The 25,092-nt window shown below is 38.1% G+C and overlaps 1 protein-coding gene across 1 annotated transcript; it reads left to right on the top strand.

The window, feature by feature from the left end:
• Nucleotides 1-344: 344 nt before the first annotated feature.
• Nucleotides 345-20,733, top strand: SPI1 (Spi-1 proto-oncogene). The gene is made up of 5 exons (XM_084286937.1): nt 345-648; nt 7,015-7,108; nt 14,168-14,355; nt 18,484-18,640; nt 19,316-20,733. Exons 1-5 carry the CDS (start codon nt 604-606, stop codon nt 19,630-19,632), a joined length of 801 nt encoding a protein of 266 aa, XP_084143063.1. The 5' UTR covers nt 345-603; the 3' UTR covers nt 19,633-20,733.
• Nucleotides 20,734-25,092: the final 4,359 nt, after the last annotated feature.

Here is a 25,092-nt window from a genome sequence, read left to right as displayed (position 1 = left end):
CAAGGCTATGCCACTGCACTGTCCTCACAGAAGTTGCCAGGCTTTATGATCGTTAAACGGGAGAGCAGCATTATGGTTCCTCCACAGTGGGAAACACATAGGCTTCCCCAGCTCACTCTGTACCCGTATGCTTGTTTATTGGTAGCAGGCACAGGCTCTGGGTTGCTGATTATACAGTAAGCACCTGCCCATGGCAGATCTGGCTCGGGGCAGACTTCCTGTTACAGTGCCGCAGCTCCCTGAAATGAGATTTATGCAAACTGGCTAAAAGCTGTGATGTCACAGCGCACTGATAGACCCAAGGGCTATCTCCCTTTTACAGACATTTGATAAAATCAGGAACTTCAAATACAACTCGGGAAGAAGTTCACCTCAGAACCTATTAGGGCAAACTATGAAAACTTGTTAGGGTCTTTCTCGTATCTTGAGATCCACCACTGCAAAGGGACTTCACGGAGTCCAAGGATCTCACTTCTGTTCTTTTTTTTCTTTTTTTTTCTTTGTTGTTGTTTTTTATTTTGTTTGTTTCATGTGATTTTTCAAGTCAGTTATTCTGGATGTTTGAAAACTGAATTAAGAAAAATTCACTCAGAAGTTGGCTGAATGTTGCAAGCTTGCAAAATGGAAGGATTTCCCCTCATTCCCCCTGTGAGTATATGGGCTTTATTCCTAATATGGATCACTGGGCTCAGTAGCAAAAGACAGAGTAAACCAGATTTTATTATTTGAGAATATCCTCCTTTGGTCTGTATTTGTTATGCCAGGAAGTTGGGCTCTGGTCAATATATAAAGCTAGGGACGACGTTACAATGAATGGGAAATTAACATTTCCTCCCTATACTTGTATCTGATCTTGATCTCCATTTGTTTTCACAGATTAAATGTGTGGTAGTTTTGTATGGTATGTGTATAGCAAGTCAGTAATTTTTTTTCTTCAGCGCCAGCTTTGTGGTAAAAGGCCGAGTCTTCCTTCAGATTGTAATTTTTAATAATCTGAAGACTGACATAGTTTACATATTTAACTTTCTACCAATCTGTGAGAGAAATGTTGCTGAATACTGGTTTTACATATCGCAAATTTTTGGACTGTGTGCTCTTTGTAATTATGGCATTTTAGTCTCTAGCTTCAGCTTCTTTTGAACTAAGTCTCTTGAATTACCACTTGCTCGAAAAAGCCATTGGTAAATGAGGGAAAAATCACACCGCTCTTAATTGGGTCTTTCAATATTTTCTGTTAGACACAAGTTCTTCTGTATGATTATGAGGCTGATTGCATCCTTTCTGTAACTCTGAGGTATTGTTACGCTACTCTTATGTATCCCATCATGAGTTCGGAGATAGTCTTTATGAAGAATGCAATGGCACTAACCTGTTGTTGAGAAGAAAAAAAAAAAAAAAAAAAAAAAAAGAAATTTCTAAGCAAAATGGGTAAAAGAGGCCCTAACAAGATTTTATAAAGTCTGTAGAAGCTGAAGAGATGTCAGATAAGGTGTTTTATGTGGCTGATGACTTATAGTACTTGGTATATGTGTCCAGAAAAGACAAAAAAAGACACTGCAGACCCAATAGTCCTTCTAACAAAATTCGTATCATGTTTTCTTTGTCCCATTCATGTCATGTTTTCATTGTCCCATCTACTGAAGGCTAAAGCCATGTTTCTTTATCTTCCCCTAAGAAAGATGGCCCTTTGAATTCTACTCCTGACTGGTATCCATACTGATTGAAAAAATACTTTTTCTTATTTTGGGGAGGTCCTTTATTCTAGCAGTTTATCAGTGGTGTCCCTGAAATCCACTATCTACCCAAAGCGAAGACCCTAAAATAACTTTTATTTATTTATTTATTTATTTGAACAAATCAAGTTGCCAGTGCATCTATTGTAAGTATGTCAGGATAGGAATCCAAAAAGAAATTGAGAAAATGAAAAAATAACACATCGATTTCTCAATATGTCACTTAGTGAGCTTAAAAAAATCCCCCCAAAACCACCCAAACCTTGTCCTCAACTACCCCAGAAACCAGCATCTCATTTTTGTTATTATTATTGTAGATTTACTGTCCACACATTCACTCATAGCTAACTTTTCTTTTATTTCAGTATTGAATTCTCATGCAGAAAATGAATAAATGGAGTTAAACTCTAACAGTCTCGCACACATGCTAATTTGTGTTGCAGTTAATATTCAGGCTGAGCTGTGTTCAGGTGAATGATACAAGAGGCAGTGAAAATGTGATTACATCTTACAGGAACACTTGGCAGGGCAATTTGGATTTGATTGCTGTGATTAATACGTTCAAAAATCAATACTTTTGTGTTTCGTGCTTTCAGAATTGTTTTAAGCGCACTTTGAACACTGCCAGTTTGAACCCCACATGGCATCACTACAAATGTCTGTGCCTCTTGGGACTTTTTCTGAGGGGAGGCATTCAACAGGGCTTCCTGTGAAGCAACACTTCCCTCCTCTGCCCCTCCCCTTTCAGTTGAGGGTGGGTCAGTAACTGCCTTCCTCTCGACTTTGGTAGGAAATTCTTACCCCTCACTTGGAAAATGCTGCTTAAAGGGTTTAGGAGTACTGCATCTTTCTCCAAAGACTCTGAATCTTAGCATGGAAGAGTTCTGTAACGTGGGCCCCAGCCTTCCAATGCATGAGAGAATGTAATTGTGCTACTGGGCAGAAAATTGATAAACCAAAAACATCTTTACATAAAGAGGGCCCCAGTTGTATATGAATCCCTAAGTAGCCACCTGTAGAAATCACATCTCTGAAGGGAGGTTTGAGACCAAAAAAGTCCCTCAGAAGTGCTCTGTTCCATATAACTGCTTTAGCACAGCGATCCAGTGAGGCTGGCCCAATGAGTGTGTGTTAGGATTTTTACTCATCTTTTCTAAAATAGTTATGCTGTAAATTTTTCCCAAGGAAATATGGTTAATCCTGGCCTTAAAACTGGTCTCAGAAGCACATCATTGGAAACTGTGGAGTATTTCTGAATCACATGCCGGTGAATAGTTATGTCAGGATAACAAAAAAAGATCAGCATTCAGTGAATTTATGATCACCTAGAATCATCTGACAAGGTCCTGGTAAACAACAAGAATGTTCAGGTAGTTATTCAGTTGAGTCCCTTGTATCACTCGTAACTGATGCCAACCAAGCTTTCTCCAAGTAGTTTTGTGGCTTTTCCCTTGGTTTTCAGAGCAAAGAAGGAAGATGGAAGCAACTCTCCATTTACCAAAGTCTGTGACAGACAGAATACTGTTTGTTGACATCTTTCTTGATGCTGGACTATGGTCTTAGGTAACTCACTGCACTTCAGGGCATACAGGAAAGAAGATCAACTTCAGATCAACTAACAAAGCTTTCTCTCAGTATTTACAGGAAAACACTTGATAGAACAAATGCCCATTGAGATCAGTTAAAAATGAAATCATAAAATAAGCCATTCTTTGCCTTTTGTCTGGGCAAACAAAACAGTTCAGTGCCATGGCAGTACTGTTCATAAGTAAGATGGTGAAATGTGTGGGTGGGTGGGTGGGGAGGTTCCAGAGAAGGACAGAATTAAGTGGTAATGATTGGTGCAAGAGGCACCAGCAGCACATGGCGAAACCTCTTCTTTCTAAATAGAGCAAAATGAGCTTTTAATAAATCTTAAAGAAAAAGAAAAAAAAGTTAGAGAGAGATTAAAACAGGTTCTTGGAAATAGTTTCTCGAATGAATAAAGGAAAGTATCGCACCTTCCCGTAAGATAAGGGTAATCAAGAAAAATATGATACACAACCTCAAATAACATTTAATATAAATCTTCCCATATTAGCTTCTGTACCCTCAAAGATCAGACACCAAGATGAAAAATGGTGCCACTCCAAGTCCTTTGTGGTGACGGATTGGTCCAGGTTGCATGAGTTAATACGGACAGACATATAAATAGTTATCCAATGGACCACTAAAAAATATATATATGTTAAAAAAATCCAGGAAGAAAATTCCTACAATCCATAAGAAAGAATTTTTAAGTTCCAGACTTTCAACACAGAGTATATAAAACTGATCAGTGTAAAAGCAGACTGTTTTTAATATGCTGAGTATCTGCAACTCTCTCTGCAGTCAGCAAGATCTGTAAATATTAAGGACATCACCTTTTTAAGAGTCTAACTATTTAACACACCTTCCTTTGGCTCTGGTCATTGAATGCATCTGAACCTTTACATCTGGACTTGAAAAACTAGCTACTGATAGTTGAAATACTTCATTCTTAGCTCTCAGACTGTGAAAGACTATTGATTGTTACTGGGTATGTTGGACTGAAATGTAGGAGTTTGAGAAATCTTAGGGAAGAAGATTAGGGAAATCTTAGGGAAGAAGATAGCTAAGGAAAAATGCAACTAGGCAAGTCAAGTGTTCTTTGCCATGCCTAAAATTCATACTATTTACCTATTTTTGGACTGTTGCTTGGCCTTCCTGCTAAGCTATGTCTTTGTAAACGTGTGACTGATAAAGCTTTTGTTATCAGCAGTGAAAATTTTATACCTAGCAATTTATGCTTAAACAGACTGCACACTGATTTCTTTGGAAGTTTTTTTTTTTTTAATTTTGGCTAAATATCTATGAGTTACAACTTTTGATGAATCTAGATATTGGAAAATTTGCATACTTTCAGTTGGTTTCTCATATTTGAGTTGAAAGGAAACAAAGATTTTTCTTTCAAATGATATATATTTATATGACTTTTTTAACCTAGATTTCTCCCACAGTACGTTGTGTATTTTCTATTTGGATGTTGAGGTCTCTCTGTTCACACAATATGATTGCTTTCCTCTGAGTTATGGCAAATTAACATTTCTGAATATGAAGGCTGATATAAAGGCAGAAACTTAATGCTGATATTCTTTAGACTGACACAATTTTAACAGAAAGTGTATATTTATGGAAATGGAGGCATAGGGTGAATTAATTTACAAAGATAATGAAAACTAGAAATTCCTTTCAGAACTTCATCCCCCTGTTTTGTCTATGAAGAAAGCAAAACACAGTCTCATTAGTTCTATTGGAATCATATTGATTTGGAGTGGGAGACTGGACCTATTACCTAGAGACCAGAAATAAAAGGAGTCTCTTCAATGTTATCCCCGCTGTGGATACAATTAAATCATGATTTACTCCCTTTACTTCAATTTTTCCTTACATTGTCTTTATTGTGGGCTATCATTTTCTCAAGATGTCCCCAAAACATCTATCTACCACTATAAATTATAGATTATATTGGAAGCTGACAAGTAAGCAATGGATTTGCTCACAAGGCTTTGAGCATTCAATGGATCTGATGACCACACAGGTTGTATTTTGGAAGTCATAATGTTTTAGGCAATCTTACCAGCACATTCTAATATGATACACTGATAAAGTACACAGCTGTCATTAGGAATCTAACAAGGTCCAAAGTACTGTCTAAAAGTATTTTCTATCCTTTTCTGTTCTAACATCTTAACCCTCCTGGAGCAACTCCCTATTTTTCTTGATCTGTTTTCCTCATAGAAATCATAGAAATCACATCCCTAGAAAATGGACAATTTTTTAATACAAAATTCCAGGAAAATGAAACAATGGAGTTAACTAGAAGAATTAAAGACCAAAAAAAAAAAAAAAAAGAGCTAATGAGAAATGGCAACTCTGATCTAGTTTTCACCAGAAAGAAATCTTTTCCTTTTACCAGCTGCTTATCTCTGTTTGGATTTTAATGGCAGCTGCTGCCACAGGTTTCATTTTATGAGCAATCTAAAGGAGCAAGAAAAAGAGAAGCTTGCCTGTGTTTTTGGCATGCTGTCACCATTGCCTAAGCTTACAAATGCTGGTGAATATATGAAGGAATAAACATATGCACATATATGTCTATCATGTGAGTTACCATATTGTTTTTAATTTGTCCTTTTCTTTAAAGTTAGTTATGCTAAAGACATTAACAGGAGAAAAAATGTTCTATTAGTACCTTGCAGAAATAGTCTCCTTTCAGAGCAAATAGCAAGAAGTTTTTTTTGAGTTCTACATTGCTGATGACATCACAGAACATTTTTCAAAGTGGATGAAATGATTGTAGTGAACTTAACTTGCTCTAATTCTTCATTCTGGAAAAAAAAAAAAAAAGAAAGAAAAAAAGTACATGTTAGATGAAGCAAAAGAATTGTGCACAAATAACAGACCACCTTTACTGAAACAACAGAAGAAGTGAAATAGTGTTCACATTGGACTACTCAGAGTGGTGAGGAAGACAAGCAGGGAAGTTGCCCTACATCACCTGTTAGAGAACTTGAATTCTGCACTGAAGTGTCTAATAGGTCACAACTCCATGTATACCCCACATTTAGACTTTCTAAGTCTTCTCTGTGCATAACAAACAGCCCTAAACAAATGATTTGAACCAGCAAATGTTTAGACCCAATCTTGGACAAAAACTGAGAAAGAAAACATTTTCATTTTCCTCTGTTGACATTGTTACCGTCCTACAAATTGTCACCATTTAGTGTCACCTCCTAGAAACGCTCCGAGTAAGATGCTTAGGCAAGTCAAGTTTCTGCTTTCTCTGTTGTGTACAAGACGAAAAAGAGTAAATGTCTGTCACTACCAAATTAAAGTTTTCTCTTCTGTGCTGTGCTTGTGTAGTGGTATTTTGGCTCAGGCCTCATGTCCCAGATAGCTGGACAGAAGGTTGGAAGGTGGGATATCAAGAACTTATAAAATGCCACAGGACAAATTCTGTTACACAGACAGCAGAAAGCTCTTACTGGCTGTAAAGAGATGGATTTCCCTCCCTTTTTATTATTATTATTTTATTTTTTTTTTGCAAAACAGTGTTTGGTGTTGAACGTTTTATTTCTGCTGGTTCAATAAGAACTTGAAGCCTCCCCTTCTTTCTCTAGGCAATATAAAACGTGTTGGCATCTCCTCTTCACTAACTGATATGAATAATTTTGAATGGATTTGTCTAAGCTAACAGTTCTAAACATTTCTCTTCTCATTACAGCCCTCTGAAGATATGGTACCCTATGAGTCAGACCTCTACCGACAGCCCCATGACTATTACCAGTATCTCAACAGTGATGGAGAGAGTCATGGTGGTAAGTTAAAAAATATCTCCTTGGAGCATAAAGTCTCATGGTAGACCACAGGAAAAAGATTTTAGGACATTCAGGAAAAGAACAAATATGCTGCTGTGATCTACAGTGTACAGGCACATACTTTCAGATCAGAAACCAACAACAATCTATTCTGCTTAATGGCACTGTTCCAATCCAGCAGCTGCAACACAGATTTCTCTGAAAGAGAATTTTAGAAAACACTGAATGATGTAAGGAGCTTCCAGGACACTCAGTGTATTACCAGGAACGTGGGACCTCATGATCTCTATCCTTCTTTATCTTCACTGTGTTTTAACTTTCCTCTACAGATCAAAACCACTCTGCTTGTTTCAGAAATCTCCAAGGACATGAAGTTGCAATACTGTACTTATCTTCTTGCATTCCTGTCTCCAATTCCTGTTTGACTTAGGTCCTAAATACTCTGTTAGTGCCTTCATTTTAATTCTGTTTTTCTGGCATTTGGCTTTGTTCAACTCCATGTATTTCTCTCTTTCTTTTGATCTCTTTTGCATGCTGCCACACATAGCTGAAACTTTCACTCTTCCTCCAGTACACACAAGTACTTCCTCTCTCTAAATCTACGTAAAACTTCCTTGTAGCTGTTTGTACATAAATCTAGCTTAAAGTAAAATAAATTATTGTTAACATTATACATGTGATTTAAAGGTTTGGTGTCTTCTATATTTTTACATCTTGTGGGGACTGGGCTCTAAATCAGTGTAGAAGGGATAGTCCAGCCCTGTGAATTTTGTCTCCTGTGCAAAACAATGGTCCAGCAACACCACCCTGGAAATATCAGGGTCAATATTGACTCAAGAAGGAAAAGCACCGTTCTACTGTATCACTTGTGGCAGTCCCTTCAGATCCTGGAGTTTCCCTAAAAGACTCCTATTGATATAGCAACTAGACCCATCACTACTCAATTTAAGACATCTAACAGCTTCACAGCATAGCACTGTTTTATCTGTGGCAACAGAAACTACCTGAAGGGACAGCAAGTTACAGAATAGGATTGTTCTGGGCATTTACCTGGAAAAGATTCCTACCTAAATTTGTTCAGTACAAAACACCAATGATATTCTTAAGGCCTGGAAACAAAGAACCGATTCATTTTTTATAAGTTATCTCATGGCCTTTGTCAAGTCACATTAATCAAACCCAGCAAATTCCACATGGAAATTCAGGGTTTTTACAATACAAACTGTACCTGTTTACACACCCATAAAATGAGGATAAAATTTATTATCTCAAAAGGCAATTGTGACCATTAAACAATAAATACAAAAGATGTCATGTAGGAAAAAGCACTGGGAAAGAACTTTTCTGTCATTAAATCTAGGTTACCTCAAGCAACAACACCCCTTTATCTTTCATAAACTTATCATCTCACCTGTTTTACTGCCCATTTTTCTGTTGGAAGGCTGTGTCTAAGCTACAGTGTTCAGCTCATTAGAATGCTTTTACTCATCATAATGAACACTACTATAACTCCAAGTCATCTATATGCATTATGGCCTATGTAGTACCAGTACTTGTCCAAAAGACTCCAAAAAAAAATGTTTAATGTTTTATCTGCTACAGTAAGTGGTTATGCAAGAGGCAACTTAATCCCAGCCTAAATATTTCAATCAATTTTTAATTTATGAAAGTGCCTGCAATGTAGTTGCTTATGTCCAAATATCTAATGTGCTCTATCCTCTCCTGAATTGCTCACAATCTAAGACAACAATGAGCAACCACAGCATACAGAGGGGAGTGAAACACACAAATTATCTCATTTTTCTTCTTTTCTGTAAACATTGACAAACCCAACTATAGCTTTTTTTTTTTTTTTTCTTTTAACATGACAAAAGTAGTAGGTCTTGAGAAAAGCCATACAGAAGTGCTGAAGTGCTGGAAAGGGATATTACAAATTACTAAATGTTCAGAATAGTGAGGATAAAAGTGTAATGATTAACAAACGATGGGGAAAATTAATAAATAAGGTGCTGCAGTGATAGTGTTGAAGTGAAAGAGGTGAGAACGTGATTAGGTAAGAAAAAGGAAGAAATAAATAAGACAGAATTGAGGAAAGAGTGTTCAGGTTGGGATACAGTGAGATTATTGGGAATATTTAAAATATAATTTTGCAGGTCTACTCAGTAACACTGTGAACCTCCAATAAAAACTACCAGATAAAACAAATAGATACTACAAGACGGAGTAATTCTTCTGACTGTGCAGATATGTGACTGCTAAAGAAACAAAGTCTTGCTCAAGACTCAGACTACCTTTCTCTCACTGTTAGCAAATAAATTTTGTGAAAGAGGTAGGGCAATAGGTTAATCTGTAGATCTATGCTACACACATTACTGTCACTTTTCTAGAAGATAATGCTGAAGACAACCCTTACGCCTTGTTTACTTGAGTTGGCAGCAAAGCGCACACAACACCAGTTTAGTATGTAGGAGATCATAGCCAGTAAGTCAACACTAAATCAGACACACAACAATACACCATAGAAAATCCCTATGTTCAATCACATCATGCATTGTTTACATTTATTTTACATAATGCAGTTTAATTATTTTGTAAATGCTGTAATAAACACAGGGACAGTCATACAAGGCAGAAACTACTTTGAGTGATTACGATTAGTCCATCACCCTACCCTGAGCTTGTAGGCTAGTAAGTCTGTGAATGTAATATAGTGTATTTTGTAACACTACTGCAATCTTAGTAATTACAAAATTCAAAATTTCAACTGCAGTTTTGTCTCTAAGTTCACTAAACGTCATTGGTTAAATAAAAATATTTTTTTGTATGAAACTGAATGTAGACCACTGCTCATTTCGCTGCTAGCCTCATGGAACTTACCAGATTTTGTAGGCTGGGATTTTATTTTCTTCCCACCTCCTGAAGTAATATGCTAATTTAAGAAACTCTGCTTTGAGATTTTTTTAGGATTTTAGCCCATGTAGCAGTGGAGGAAAGTCCAAACATGTGAACCTTAGTCGGAAATAATATAAGGCAAATAGAAAGAATTCCAGACTTCATTAAAAAAATCCCCTCACTTTGAAGCCATTCTCGTGACGTGCTGGGGCCTGACTCATGGATTTTCAAACATTTAGCATTATTAAAACCATGAAGTTTGTTAATTTGTAAAGTGAGAGCTAATGTGATTCTGTTGTCATTAGAGATTATCCTGCTGCATTGCCACGGCATTTCACTCAACAGAGGGCGGTTCTGCAGGGAGTCAAGACACGCGTTTTTCAGTGTCCTTCAATGTTTTTCTCATTTCCTCTGCTGCTTTTTTTTTTTTTTTTTTCTTGGCTTGTTTTTTTCAGACGAGTGAAACACAGTGGGAACATTTAAACTGTACATTGTGGTGATGTGTAAGAAACACTCTCCTAGCTCAAAATGAGTTGGAGTATCTGTGCGGCATAGAGCAGAACTGGCTGCTCAGAGACACTGATACTGCTCAGAGCTCGCAAGCAGAGCCATGTCAACAGAGTCGTCATCTTAGATCGGGCACAGGGCTGTGCTGACAGAGCTCTCGTGCTTCCGGTTCGAGAGCTGGCTCATGAATTTCTGCGAGGTTTTGCACTGCATGATGCAGATTTAGCCTGTTACTCCACTTTATAATAAATACTTTTCCCAAGCCCACTTCACCTTCTAGCTCCTGGTCCTGATGTTATTCATCTATTCAAATAGGAGCAATGCGATTTACATTGGGCACAGGATAACCCAGAAAGTTCAGTTCTGTTTCTTACTCATACAGCGCGAATCTACCTCCACAGCGAATATCAGCACAATGCCTTTAGGTCCAGTATTGCTTCCCAACATGGGAGGGAGTTTAGAACTCATGACTGTCCTTCCTCTAACCTTTCATTACATACAACACCAAAACAAACATGATCTCCATGTCTCTATAAGTGAGAATTTTTTTCACATCCTCTTTCACTTCACATGAAATTTCTCATAATGACTCCATTGTATACCTATAGCTTGGTTTTTAATGACATTTTCCTTGACCCAAAGAATAGACACTTTCCATTTCTAGAATCTTTCTCTCCTTTCTTTTTTCTTTGCTCCACCTTTATGTTTTTGTGAAAAGATCAGAATTACTGTGCATTGCTAACGTAACAGTAACAAGAACACAGAAGGAAATAGCTGCAGTGCAGCTGATATCTCTAATACCTGCAGATACTGATATCTAGAATTATTTAATCTTTTAATGTGCAATAACTTAGCCAAGAAGGGTAACTGCAAAGGACTCTGTGGACACAGAATTTGGAATTTCATTTTCAGTGCAACTAAAACAATTTTTTTTTTCCTAAGTATCACTGTGAAACTATCGATAACTAAAACAGAAATAAGGACTTTTGTCCAGTCACAATTTTGGGCACAAATTTGTGTTGAAGTAGTTTCTGACTTGGTAACTTATTAGTATTATGTGCTCACTGTAAGTCCTCAAATGTGTTATTCATAGTAGTGCTTTTATAGCAGGACATAATTCAATAAAAAATTATTTCAATAACGAGTAGGCTTAATGTTACATAGTGTTTAACACAAGTATGCATAAACACTGTTATACAGGTTAATTTATTTGCCATGAAAGTATAAGATAACAGTTCTGGAGGCAGCAGAAACCTTATTATAGGCTCCAATAGACTAAAAGTTATTTTGAAGTACAAAAACATCACTGCTGATAAAAGCATTTAAGAAGAATCAGAAAGGTACCACTTGGAGTTTGCACAGATACTCAGGGCTATGCATGTTGGAAATGTACTGTCTTGACTCCTGACCACCACAGCTACTCCTAGTAAGCCACTCCACACCTGAAGACCTACTGTTGACAGCCTCAGAGAGTTTTGCCTGGGCTTTGCCATCCTCATGATTACACACTGATCTCATTTGCTGTATTAGATCATCAAAGACAAGAGGTCTTCGACAGATATGTTCACATCTGACAGAGGACCTTCTGCACAAGGAGTAAAGCAAGGTTATTCTAAGGAACAGGAGTGTAGATTACTCCTGTAGTGTATTCTCAATAATTTATTATGTGGGTTACCAGAGATATATCGGGCCTCCATGGTTGGCTCTAAGTAGAGAATCTTCAGTAATTTAGCCCAGTAAAAATGTGAGTTAGGCTGTATCTGTCTTCCAACTAAACAAGTTTCAGACTTACTTGTCTGTAAAAAGTGCCCAAAGCCTCATACCAGGAGGATAACCTGTGATAACTTGTGCAGTCAGTGAGTGAAACACAGTGGGAACATTTAAACTGTACATTGTGGTGATGTATTTGATATATTTCTATATATTTCTACATATACGTTTCTACAGGCCTGAGCCATAAAGGTCTACAAGGGCTTACAGCTTCCCAAGTACAAGTATGTTGTAATGATATATGTACAAGTACAAGTATGTTGTAATGTTGTAAATGCAGATATGTAATAAACATATCACCAGGTTCCCTCCGAAAGAAGTCACATTCAAAGTCACTATCCTGGTTTTCAAATCCTCAGTGACACTACACCTAATTGCTTGAAACATAAGTGAGGGAGGATGAGGAGATAGAAGCTGAGAGAAAGAACAAAACCGGTACTGAGGAAATAATATTCTCAGGACATTAGATAATGTCATACACAATAGCATCATATTGCAGAAAGAGACAATTGCTCCTCTATTCCTTCAGTACAACTACCCTTGGAACAATATGTTCAGCTCTGTCCCTCATATTATCAGAACAACAGCTGGGAGGGAGCTTAGAGGAGTGCACAAGCATGATTAGGGGGCTGAATATACTGATTTATGTTGAAAGATTGAGAGCTAAATACATGCAGCTGGGCTAAGTGATAATTAGGAATAGATTGTAAGTGTACATGGTAACAACCTGAAAATAATGAAGGGTAGGAAAGAAATTATTTATAATAACACAAAGAAAGATAACTTGGAATAGTGAGATATAAATTAGAAATGTTACACTGAATCATCAAGACATTTTTGCTGAGAAATTAAAGTACAGAGGGCTAGTTCCAAGCTCAGTCAGAGCAGAGGACGTGATGTTGACTTTGATTTTAAAAAAAGAGCACAAACAAATACGTGCAAAATTGTAAATACGTGCAGCTACAGTATTTGAGGCAGAAATAGAGTTTGCAATGCTTCAAATTCCCTCTAGCAGATTTTAAATTCTGAGCAGCAAATTTGAACATTTTGAAAATTTTGGAGAGGCTTATATTGAGCTACAATCTCAAACTGAGAACTGTATAGAATTTAATCTAATCATAACAGTTAATAAATCAAGTAGCAGTATATTCATTATCTGAGTACTTTTTAAATTTTTGAAAAAGAAATTGTCACAGAAATTTCTAGCTTAATAGAGAGATTAAAAACCTAGAGAAAGGGGCTACGTTAGAATGTGCTTCATCAATTAGAATTCAATTAGAATTGCACAATACAGTACACAAAACTGTTTATTCTTTTATTCTCTGGTATTGCTACTGAAAAATATGGTGCATACCAACACATGATTACAGGAGATAAGTCCCATGCTTTTTCTGTAGCATTCCTGAAATTTTGCTAGCAGATGAAAATAAAGATTGAAGATTAGTGTAGAATGATATTCAGATCATCTTTATCAGCTCATTTCCATACCATGAAGAAAACTGTAATGACAATCCAACAATGTGTAAATCAGTATAATTTGTTGCCTCGAGAATGAAAATTTAAGATTGTTAGAGCCCCTTCTTGAGAAAGGTGCCAGCATTAATGTCTTTTTCATGTTCTGCTATATTATCATTGAAATCCATCACTCCACCTAGGAGCATTGTCCTAATTAAAGTGGCCTGAGCATTACTTTCCAACCACAGGCACCTAGGAGATTAGGAAGAGAAACATCACAGGAATCTATAGAGATTGTCACCAGAGACAGACAGGTCTACAGGGATGGCATGGAGTGGGCAGAAGGGACAGCGGTGGGAGTAGGGACAAGTGAAAGACAGGTAAATGCTATGTTTCTTACTTTTGTAATGACAGACAAGCTGCTGTTTTCTTTAGATCATTACTGGGAATATCATCCACACCACATGCACAGTGAGTTTGAGACCTTTGGAGACAACCACTTCACAGAACTGCAGAGTGTACAGCCTCCCCAGCTGCAGCAGCTCTACAGGCACATGGAGATTGAACAAATGCATGTCTTGGATTCTGCAATCCCAACTACACATATTGGACTCAACCATCAGGTACGGTTACCAACCCTTACACAGAATTTAGATGATAGTTAAGGGCAAGGAACAGAATGTGTCAGGGAATGCATACAAGAGATTGCTGAAACAAATTATGTGAATTTTTGCTGTCCAATACTTGATATAAAACTCCTCATTCTCAGGACAAATGTGGTTTAAGCTTTCTTTCAATCTGGATGATGAGAAGCCATGTTCCTCAAACAGTGCATAAAAAGATAGTTTCAAAATTGTGTTTAATTTGGAATGAAAATCAACTGCTTTGAAATCCTGCAGAGGAACTGGGCCTCAGAAGCTGTGCACTGCCATAGCAAAGGTGTCCATGCCTCCTGGGAAACATTCTGAGCCCCACTGTGGTAGGAATATTTTAAAAATTTCGAAGCATCCCTGGCAATTTTACCTGACCTGTGCAAAAAATAATAACAAAGAAAAGTCATTGGTGACATTACCACGGTGAAACACAATAAGGCCAACCTACCTCGTGTTTTTATCTGAAGGAAGCTAAATCATGACCTGAAGTACAGTATCTCGTCTCTTCTCAGATTTTACAAAAAGACAGTCATCTGCCCATGAAAAAAAATCATTCAAATGTGCAGCAGTCACCAAAGTGCCAGTGAACAATCACTAAAGCTGAAATTATAAGGAGTTCCAGGGTCCTGCCAAGACACTAGAACAAAGTGAGCATTGAGATCCTACAGACTATGCTCCATGTCATTACTGGGAGCAATCAGAAAGCTGGGATATTTTGTGTCAAGGAGTTTCCCAGGGCAGGCAAGATACAGATAACATGCTGAATACAAGACAGAGCGGGAATGAGATCAGAGACAGAATTGTTTGCTGATTACCCTGCTGTGTATAATGGTGCCATTGCTAAGATTTTGTGAGAAAAACGGCACGTATGTAATAGTTATGTTAGGTTTCTTGTTCAAAGCAAACTGAAATAGTACACAAATACTGTATTAATTAAAAAACAAGGGAAAAAAAAGAGTGATTAAGTTAACACTATCAACAGGAAACTGACTTACTGCAAGCCATCAAACTTCTTACCTACAACTCAAAAAAAAAAAAAATCAGGAATAGAATATAAGATGTAGTTACAAACAAAGAATTAGGAACAGAAAGTTACAAATATAAAAAAAACGCTTTATGGAACAGAAGCCTGTGGGAAGCTTCAAGTCGTTTCAGTTGCTCAGTGCAACTGCTAACACATAACAACCAACTGTGACACCCAACCAAAGGCAAAAAAGAAAAGTTAGGTCTGTTTTGAGTGTCTTTGGAAGCACCACCAAAAATCATTTTCATCTTTCATTTCCATCTTTCATTTCAGGAGTACAGGCACAGAATTAATTGTGTTGCAACTTTCAATAGAGTGTTGTGTTCTGTTTCCCCCACCCCATGCTAAGCTGCAGGAGATAGTCACCATTACCCTCCTCTTCCTTACCAGCTGGGGATCTTTTTTTTTTTTTTTTTTTTTAATTTAACCTACTGTAGCTCATGCAAGTGGTATTCAGCATGCCCTGAGGTTCAGACTCTGGTGTGTCTCAGCTGCAGTCCTAGGCAGCACATACTATTATTCAAGGCATTTCCACGGAAAGAGAAGCAGGAAGCAAAGTTTATTCCTCAGCTGAATTTGCCAGTTACTAACTGCACCCATGGCTGTCGTGCAATGTCATAGTTACAGTTTGCAAATAAAGGAGGAACACGAAGATACTTCTCCGATTTTCTGTTGATACCACATTATTTTGTGAAATCAAATTCAAAGCTCAAACTACTCTCGGACAACGGGACCTACAAACAGGTGGTCTCCTCAAGTACTAAATGAAGAAAAGGAAAGGCTGGAAAATTGTGAAGAGTTTTAGAAAGAGGAGAACCACAAGTGGATGCCACAGGCCTTGAGACAACACCAGAATATGGAAAGCAGCTAGCGGTTTAAGTTTTCTCTCTCTGAGTTGTATTAATGAGCTGTTTTCTTCAAATGCACTAGTGGGACCTCTTTAACTCTATATATTGACCTACATTGAGTTTCAGGTGTGTGTGTAAGCAAAAATACAGTGAATAGGGAAAGGAGGGGTGGTGCAGGGGAAGCTTAGGATAGTTCTCAGGTTAGTCTGAGCAACCTCCTTTGCTTTAGACCCTGTTCCTCCTGCACAGCATGTTCCCACCTTCCCCCTCCAGCCCCTGAGGAACTCACTCCCACTGCTCAACACACTCTAGCTTTCCGAAGCTTTTGCCTTTCCAGGTGCACCAAGTGTTTTTCCTCCCCTATAAGACACAGTTCCACCTTGTCATTCCCCTTCCCCCATGATGCTCTCTCCCTCCCCTCCCACCCCAGAGGCCACAGCTTTCTTAACTGTAAAAAAGCTAAAGGTGACTCTGTGGTGAGGGCTGAAGTTTCGCTCTTGGGGATGTGACAGGAAGCTTACACACACTCTTACCCAATCCTGGCCTTCCTGCCACGCTTGGCTCCAGCCAATCTGCCAACTCACTAACCGCCAGCTGCTGCACCCCAAAACCAGCGCTCGGCACGCTCCTTATTGGGACATTTTAAACTGGTGCAAAACTCATCTGAAAAGCACCACTCGGCCAAGCCTGACACGGGGTGGGTGGTGTGAGTCACGCACTGAACGCCCACTCCCTGCTTCAGCGCCCGAGCTGGTACAAAGGGAATCACGCTCAAAATGCCCGGTTTGGTGGAAGGAATGAAAAGCAACTCAAAAGGAGCTCACCTTTTGTAATCTGGCTCATTTCATGAGAAACACATTTTATTTTCTGCTGAATCTGGGGAATTTTTAAAACTTTTTTTTTAAATTTAGAAATTGAGTTCTTAATCCACACTCATCAGACTGATTTATTTCTCCTTCAGTAAGGAGCTGCAATAATTCTTGGCAACTGGTTTCGAACCCTAGCAAACTAGACAGCAACTGAGAATTTGCAGAGCTGAGGTATATTCCATACTGCTTGTGGCAAGACCTTTATATAAGGGCAAGGGAATTCAGCACAGAAAACAGCTTGCCAGCTTTGCAGATGAGAAATCCCCATCAATGAGGAATTTTCAGATAACCACGTAGGAAAAGAGAACATGATCCGATATGATATATCCCTAGCAGTAAGGCTATTCCTCTCTTTAAGGGGGAAATTCAGGACGAGAAGCTGACAAACCTGTGTAACCCTGGCCCCAGAGATGGATGCAGTCCTGCAGCGATGCAGTGTTGTCAGAAGGTACCATGTCTGAGAAAGGAAGAGAACAACAGAGCCAAAGGCAGTCAACGTGGCTATGCCAAGACAAAACTGATCAGATCTGCGAAATCTAAAAGCATGGTTCCAGAAAGGCCACGTTAGAAAAAAAGTTCCTTTCAAAAGCAGTTTTATACTAGGGATAAGCAGCACAGATCAGGAACTCATTAGGAAGAATGTTATCTTGGTTTATAACCACTACATAGAAGGAACACTGCGATGTTTCGAAAGCAGTTGAAGTATTTTCAAAGCAATTAGTACCAACAAAGCATTTTCTATACAGAAGGCTTGAGTATAAAACCTGGTTTTTGAAAAATGTTCACATAATTATCAATGTATTAGGCAGTGGCATCTGTTATATGAATATATCTTCAACCAAAAAACAAAACAACAACAAAAAACACACAACACAGTAGGTTCTTAGCCTGTTAGGAAACCTGGTAGTGTGTGTGTCTTCTTCCACCTTCTTAAGTAGGGTTCTCCCACTTAAGCAACACAGCTTTCTCTACCCCCAGCAAGAAGAAATGTGTCTAAATTAGAAAGAGAAGGTTACTGAACTGGGGAGATATGGGAGAAGGGGGACAGGATCACTTACATAGGATATAACCTATGGGAAAGTTCTGACTTTCACAATTTTGTTCCTCCTTCCCTCTTGTAAATACTTATTTGAGATGCATCTTTGCACATGTATAAGTGTTAACTGTTATGTGTTTTTTTTAGCTGCATAGTATTTATTTTAAATGTCAACGACTAAGCCACTCACTCTAAACAATCTTATATATCTTGTGCTTTCCCACCCTTCCTCTGCACCTCTCTCCATGATACCTCCTTTTTTCTCTTGATCTCCCACTCTCTATCACTACTTCCTCCCTCTGCTATTATTTTCTCCCGAAGGTTTCCTATTTGCCCCGCATGTGCCTACAGTACTCCTCTCCACCGCAGCCCAGTTCTGATGAGGAGGACATAGAGAGGCAGAGCCCCCCACTGGAGGTGTCAGATGGGGAGACCGATGGTGTGGACCCTGGGCCTGGAATTATGCATGGTGAAACAGGTCAGTGAAAACAGAGGGACTTTCCTGTGCTGTGTGCTGAGCAGCTGTTACATTACCATGACAATAAGGAATCAACTAGTAGAACTGCCGTGCTAGTATTTTATCCCACTGCCAAAGCTTCACTTTCCCTGACTCCTTGCACTCTCCTGTCTTCTGAAACTTTGGTGACCATAACCGTGTCTGTATCTCAAATACCATTTCTTCTTGTACTCCTACTTTCTACTGCCCTGCTTATTCAGGCTTCTTCACAGCTTTTGACATTTCTATTCTCACTTCCATTAGCAGATGGGAAAAACAAGGCAAGAAGCTCAAGGAACTGATTTTAAAAAATGCTGAGCTGTGTTTGCTCAGTACCTAAAAGTTTGGTTGTGTAACCTGCCCAAATTAGCTTCAGATTGGTTTCAAATTAACAATGTTTTTAATTATCTTCAAGTTAGAAAATTAATTTCAAAATTAATTTGAAATTCCTTATTCTCATTTTTTAATTCTTGGAACAGCAATCCATGTTACGTCCTCACGGGATAACTCTTTTTCTTGCCATAAAGGCTGCAAATTGAAGAAGCTATGTGACTGACAAGCTAGCTGAAATGGTTATATGAACTATATAATTTCTGTTTCATCAAGGACTACACAATAATACTAATGCTCCACTGCTTTTCTTCATTTTTCACACAGGCAGCAAGAAAAAGATACGTCTGTATCAGTTCCTTCTGGACCTTCTTCGCAGCGGAGACATGAAGGACAGCATCTGGTGGGTGGACAAGGAAAAAGGTACTTTCCAGTTCTCCTCCAAACACAAAGAAGCATTGGCGCACCGCTGGGGCATCCAGAAAGGCAATCGCAAGAAAATGACTTACCAGAAGATGGCACGGGCTTTGAGAAACTACGGCAAGACAGGGGAGGTCAAGAAGGTCAAGAAGAAGCTGACCTACCAGTTTAGTGGAGAGGTGATGGGAAGGGGGGTCACTGATAGGAAGCATTATCCTCATTGAGGCCATGGGACCCTAAGCAAGAAAAATATTAAGACCTCCAGGCTGGATACCAGCAGAGTAGATGGACGCATCTTTCTCTTTGCTTCCTGTGCCCCCTTCTCTGCCTTTAAAGGGCCTTTGCCGTCAGATGTTTCTGGTACGAATTCCCTTCTTCAGCATCTGAGAATCCTAAACGTGACAGAATTCTTTGCTTCCATCCTCCAAGTTGGACAGAGTTGGGAAATTTAAACAATGTACAAATACGTTATTGTCAGGAAAGATTTTTTGATTGTATTGTAACTAAAGAATACAGCTGATGAAGTTTTGCCTTCAAAGGTGGTGCTGTGTCATTCACAGTGACACTGCATTAGCTTACAGCTTTGAAACTAGCATTAATACAGGCTCTGCCGCAGCTCTCAAGGCTAGAGAGAAGTTTGCAGATCTTGGAATGATACTCATTCTTTTAAATAGTAATAACATGTACATATTTAATAAAATTTGATATAATGAAGTCCTAGTGTTTGCATAATAAATGATTACTTCACAAACAAATCTCACGTGCATTCAATTATGCAGATATAGCTCGCCTGTGGTATTTGAACAAAAGGCACGCTGGGCTACAGGGCTTTATCCATCTGTCCCTACTTTTACTTAGAAACATATCAATGTTGTCAAACTAAGTAACTGAGATACTCGGTGAAATACATTACTGTGAAGAGGCTATAGTAATAAAGTCAATTTTAAAATATATTTATATATCATCATTATTTTTTCCTGTGCCAAAGAAGCCCTGCCAATTGAATAACTTCTATTGCTTATCCCAAGAGTGCCACTTATAGCTCTATCCGGTGCAGAACATAACAATTAACCATGTTCTTCTGTGGTTTCACTCATTTTCCTGCTCCTGTTCTTTCCTGTTGCTTGCTTACCCCACAGTGGTATCTTGATTTTAGCTTATGAACCTTCCTGGGAAATAAGTTGCCTTTAATCGTGTTTTTGCAGAATTCTATTTCAACAGGTTTTTAAGCTTTTAATTGTGGAATTTAGTCCCTACTGTAAAACAATAGTAACTAATAACAACTGCATTGTAAAAATTACACTCAAAATGCAAAATAAAAGAGAATTCAACACCTGAGATACAATGGTAAAGTTACCCCATGCAATGGTAAAATTACCCCCATACCACAGGGTAAAGTTACCCCATGAAAACACTTAAGAAAACCTACATCAACCAACACTGAGAAAATCAGCATTTTAGCATTTATCATTAGTTAACATATCTTGACTGTGGTTAAGCACTCAGAAATCAGGAGATGTCATAAAGACTGAAATGAATGAAGCATTCTTTTGCCATTTCTACAACTATATTATAATAGTTTAGTTACACAGTTACAGTACTTCAAACAAAGCTACAAAATATTCACCCCAACTCCAGTACATACCTGAAGTATTGGAAAAATAATTCATGAGTTATTTATACTCAGAATCGCTGCATATATTTATAGCCTGTGACCATCACCAATAGAAAAAATGTATTTTGGGATGATATAACAAAAAACAGTAAACTAGGTGGGAGAAGTTAAATTCCGAAATAGATGAAGTGAAAAGCGAAAGGTCTAAAATAAAGAGGAGGGTTTTGTTTAACAATGTTAAGCAGCTGCAGAACTTGCAAAACACAACAATTTGGAAGACTCAACTGAAATTGGAGCTTTTCAGAACTTGCTCCTCGTTGAAACCAGAAATAGTTGAAAGTGATGAACTTCTTACAGACCTGGGTTGGGTAAGTTATACCTAAGCGTGGTCACTTTTATCTACACTAACAGTCTCAGTGTGGAAATGAAAAGGCTGGTGACATCACTGGGCTACAGTGAATCTTTGCAGCCAAAGAGAAAGACGCTCTTGCTTTAAAAAGTTCGTGGTGCAGCACTTCCCAAATCTTGTTCCCAGTTCATGAACACAACAAATATATCAGTCAGTGCCAGAGATCAACTGGGGGTGAAAAGCAAGTAAGGGCTTCAAGGACTATCACTATCAAAGGCAATAATAATAGAAAATTTATTTCCATTTTACAAAAAATCTTGAAGCCTAACTTTTCGTTACTGTTCTTTAGAGTCATGTATGTTCTCCTAGTCAAGTATTTTATATTAAATTAGGGTTAGGATATGTCAAAAGCTATGAAACAATTTAAGAAGAGATTTTGTTTCCAAAATTATATTGTAACAATTCACTTCCTACAGGACATAATGTAAAACTCATTAAATAAGACTTATACAAACTCAATCTGCATCCATATTGTAATTGTAGGATGGAAGCTCAAGACACTGTAGCTCTCAGAGGACTAGAGCAGCACTCGACACTGACATAATCAGGGTTTCTTCAGTCCTGAGCTAGAAACTCAGGACTTTTCTGCTTCATAGTTACGATGACTGTACACCATTGACTAGAAAGAGATAAAAGACATTTGCCCTTATCAGACTTGCAGATTTGATATTCAAGAAAACAGGAGGATTAATTCCTCTCTTCATAAAAATATCTAAATCAAAAACACAGCTGAAAAGCAGAACCGATCATTTTCTGACACTGTAGTTTGGAGGAGAAGGACCATTTCCTCTTGCAGGAAAACTCTGATAACTGAAAACTAGTAAGCTAATTGTGAAGATGTTTAGGAGAGCACTAAACATATTTCAAGCTTGTAAAAAGTCTTCTTAGATCTCAGAGACCAGGTTTTCTGTTTTTCTAGCATGTTTCACATAGAAAACAATTACATGTTGGAAAAAAAATGCAAAATTAAAATAATTGGAAAAGACAAGAAGCTTTAAATGAGTGATTTGAGGTCTGAGCATTAGTTTAAAATATTATTGTAGAACAGCTGGTTGTGCTTTAATTGAAAATTTTGCATTTTACACTGGTTCTGTCCACAAGTGACATGGAAATGGAGACTGAAGAATCCGAGGAAAAATATTTCTGGGGACATTATTATTTATAATTAAAATCTTTTTTAAAATAGTATTGAATATAGTTTAACAAGCAGGACTACAATTTTGTTTCTTTCCAAAGTTGAAATCTTTTTCTCTTCCTCTTGTTAATACTTTGAAATACTGTTTCTAAAAATATTCAATCCCCATCTGTTTCTGGTTATTTTTTTCATCTGTGGCATAAAGAGTCTGAATAATCATGTGTTGCAGCTGTGAAGGAGACCAAATGATGATGTTTCTTCACCACAGTACCGTTTGTATCTCATCCAATCAAACTGCTCTGGATAGCAGGCTAATCAAGCTGAATTAGCACCATTCGGTTGCATATGCAAACAAGGAGCTCTTTGGCTGTTTTAGAGGAAAATAAAAATAAATGTAACAAAATCACTGGTTCGGAAAATTTACATAGAAGCAAGCATACTTTTCTCTGAAAGTGCCCAACTGACAGACAGACAGAGGTGCTGGAAAAATGTAGATTGGGTCATTATCTGTACAGATGACCTACGATTAGCACAAATTTACTGGAATATTTTGCAGCCCACTGCTGTTAGAGATCAACAACCTTCTTTCATAGCAAGCATTCAAACTACAGCGAGATTTTCAATTTACATATGATCTTTGCAGCTTACTTTAAAGAAATCTAGCAGTTTTATTAGCTGCTGACTAATTAATTCTGGTGGAACAATATTATTCAGAAAGTTACTACTGAGCTAAATCCAAAATTCAGAACCTCCTACAATATTTTAGACTCCCTCCAACCATGTACCAGAGTTGTACAAGGTAAAAAATTTGCAATGTTTGTACTGAGGGATAATCTGCTTATGACAATAAACAGAGATACCATATCTTTTTTAGCTCTGTCCAGCCCAAGAGAGTTTTAGACATTTCTAGTTCTCAGCTGCTACTCAGCTACAGCAGGGAGAACTGCAGTTAAAGGTGCTATCATTTATTTTCCACCTGACAGTTCACATTTATCACATCCCACAGATTTCCTGAAAAATACATATATTCATATCCTAACACATTTACTGTTTTATTGTCTCCTCCTTTATTACCTTTTATCTTCATAGCCTCACTTCCAGACTCATATACTGCTAGAGACTTATAATCTGTGTTTGTCTTCATTTTCTATTTAAACAGGGTTTGTACTCTGTGCTTGCCAATTTTTTTCCTCTATAAACCTGCTGCTTCAGTTCAGTTTTATTACTTGCATTTCTTTTTCTTGCTCCCATCTTTCTACGATTTTCTTCCCTCGTTCAAATCTCACAACAAAAGCCAATTCACAATCAAGCTTAATTCATACTACAGTGCCAACCTCATAACAAATTTATATATCACATTACAACTCAGTTCAGTTTAGTACTCTGTTCCCCTAATTCACTCTCATTGCATATTATAAATTAACAGCAGAGACTTTACCACAGATAACAATACAATTAATCAGCATTTTTCTTTGACAAAGCCCAGAGCAGCATCTTCTCCATGGGAATCCCACTCAAGTATTCAAACTAGATGGCTTACTGGTATTAAGACTGGGATATCACATACACTGCAGCAATCTGGGCACAAATTTCCAAGAATTTGCATTTCTTTCTTATTTGTGTGTTCACTTGCTATCTTACCATCTTTCCTTGTTCTAAGCAATACTCAGATTCACATAATTTCACATATCCATATACCTAAACCACTAAAAATGTAAAGCTTTTAATAACCAAAGATACCGTAATGAACCCACCAATTTCATCCTACAATCAGGTAGACAAAGAGCTTTGCTCTTCGAGGTGATTTTAACATAGCTACAACTTCACTAAGTTTCACCTTTCCTCTCCAGCAAATGTTGCAATACAGTTATTCAGTTCAGCCTGGGTATTAGGGAGGTCTGTATACAACTAAAGTCATCAGAGTCCTATTCCAAGAGCTGGGGACTGCGAGCTTCCTCCAAAGAAGATGAAAACAGCAGTAGGCTGCAGATATCCTTTTTCACATTCTCCTTCCTAACTCATCCGTGTCTGCTTTAGCCCCATTTATTTCCCTCACAACATCTCACATCACCGCATGCAAGCACAGAGAAACTCAGGCTGGAAGGGACCTCTGGAGCCGACCTCATCCATGCCCCTACTCAGTTCAATAGGTTTCTCCGGACAACTTGCTTTTCATTCTGTTTCTTTCCATTCTCTCGGCTCCTACAGCCACATCCCCCTTCTTTATGCCTTCTGCCCCCCTCGGTGTTACTTTTTACTATTGGGGACCCAAAGCAGTACGTGAGAATGAGCAGAGCAGTCTATGGACAGAAGGAGAATGAGGATGTGGTAGAGCAGATAAGGTGTAGCAGGAGGTGGTGGAGGAGAAGGAAGGGTGGGAGGAGGTGCTGGGGAGACCAAGGTTATGCAAAGGATTGGGGAAGCGGCTTTGTGGTAGGAAGGAATGCAGTTTCTGTGCTTTAAGGGCTCCCTCCGAGCTTTTGTTTTAACTCCCCAGCAGCAGAGCAGCAGCGTTCTTCCTATGA

The sequence above is a fragment of the Netta rufina genome, assembly GCF_964035555.1.
Source record: "Netta rufina genome assembly, chromosome: 5".
NCBI classification, from domain to species: Eukaryota; Metazoa; Chordata; class Aves; order Anseriformes; family Anatidae; genus Netta; species Netta rufina.
The sequence above is the reverse complement of the archived record's forward strand: the minus strand, read 5'-3'. Positions and strand labels throughout refer to the sequence as shown.

What these genes read in the sequence shown, in the direction of transcription:
- SPI1 (XM_084286937.1), top strand. Translation starts at nt 604, where the DNA reads ATGTTGCAAGCTTGCAAAATGGAAGGATTTCCCCTCATTCCCCCT. An exon ending in ATATTGGACTCAACCATCAG is followed by an intron (nt 14,356 to 18,483) that starts GTACGGTTACCA and finishes TTTCTCCCGAAG; the next exon opens with GTTTCCTATTTGCCCCGCAT. An exon ending in AATTATGCATGGTGAAACAG is followed by an intron (nt 18,641 to 19,315) that starts GTCAGTGAAAAC and finishes TTTTTCACACAG; the next exon opens with GCAGCAAGAAAAAGATACGT.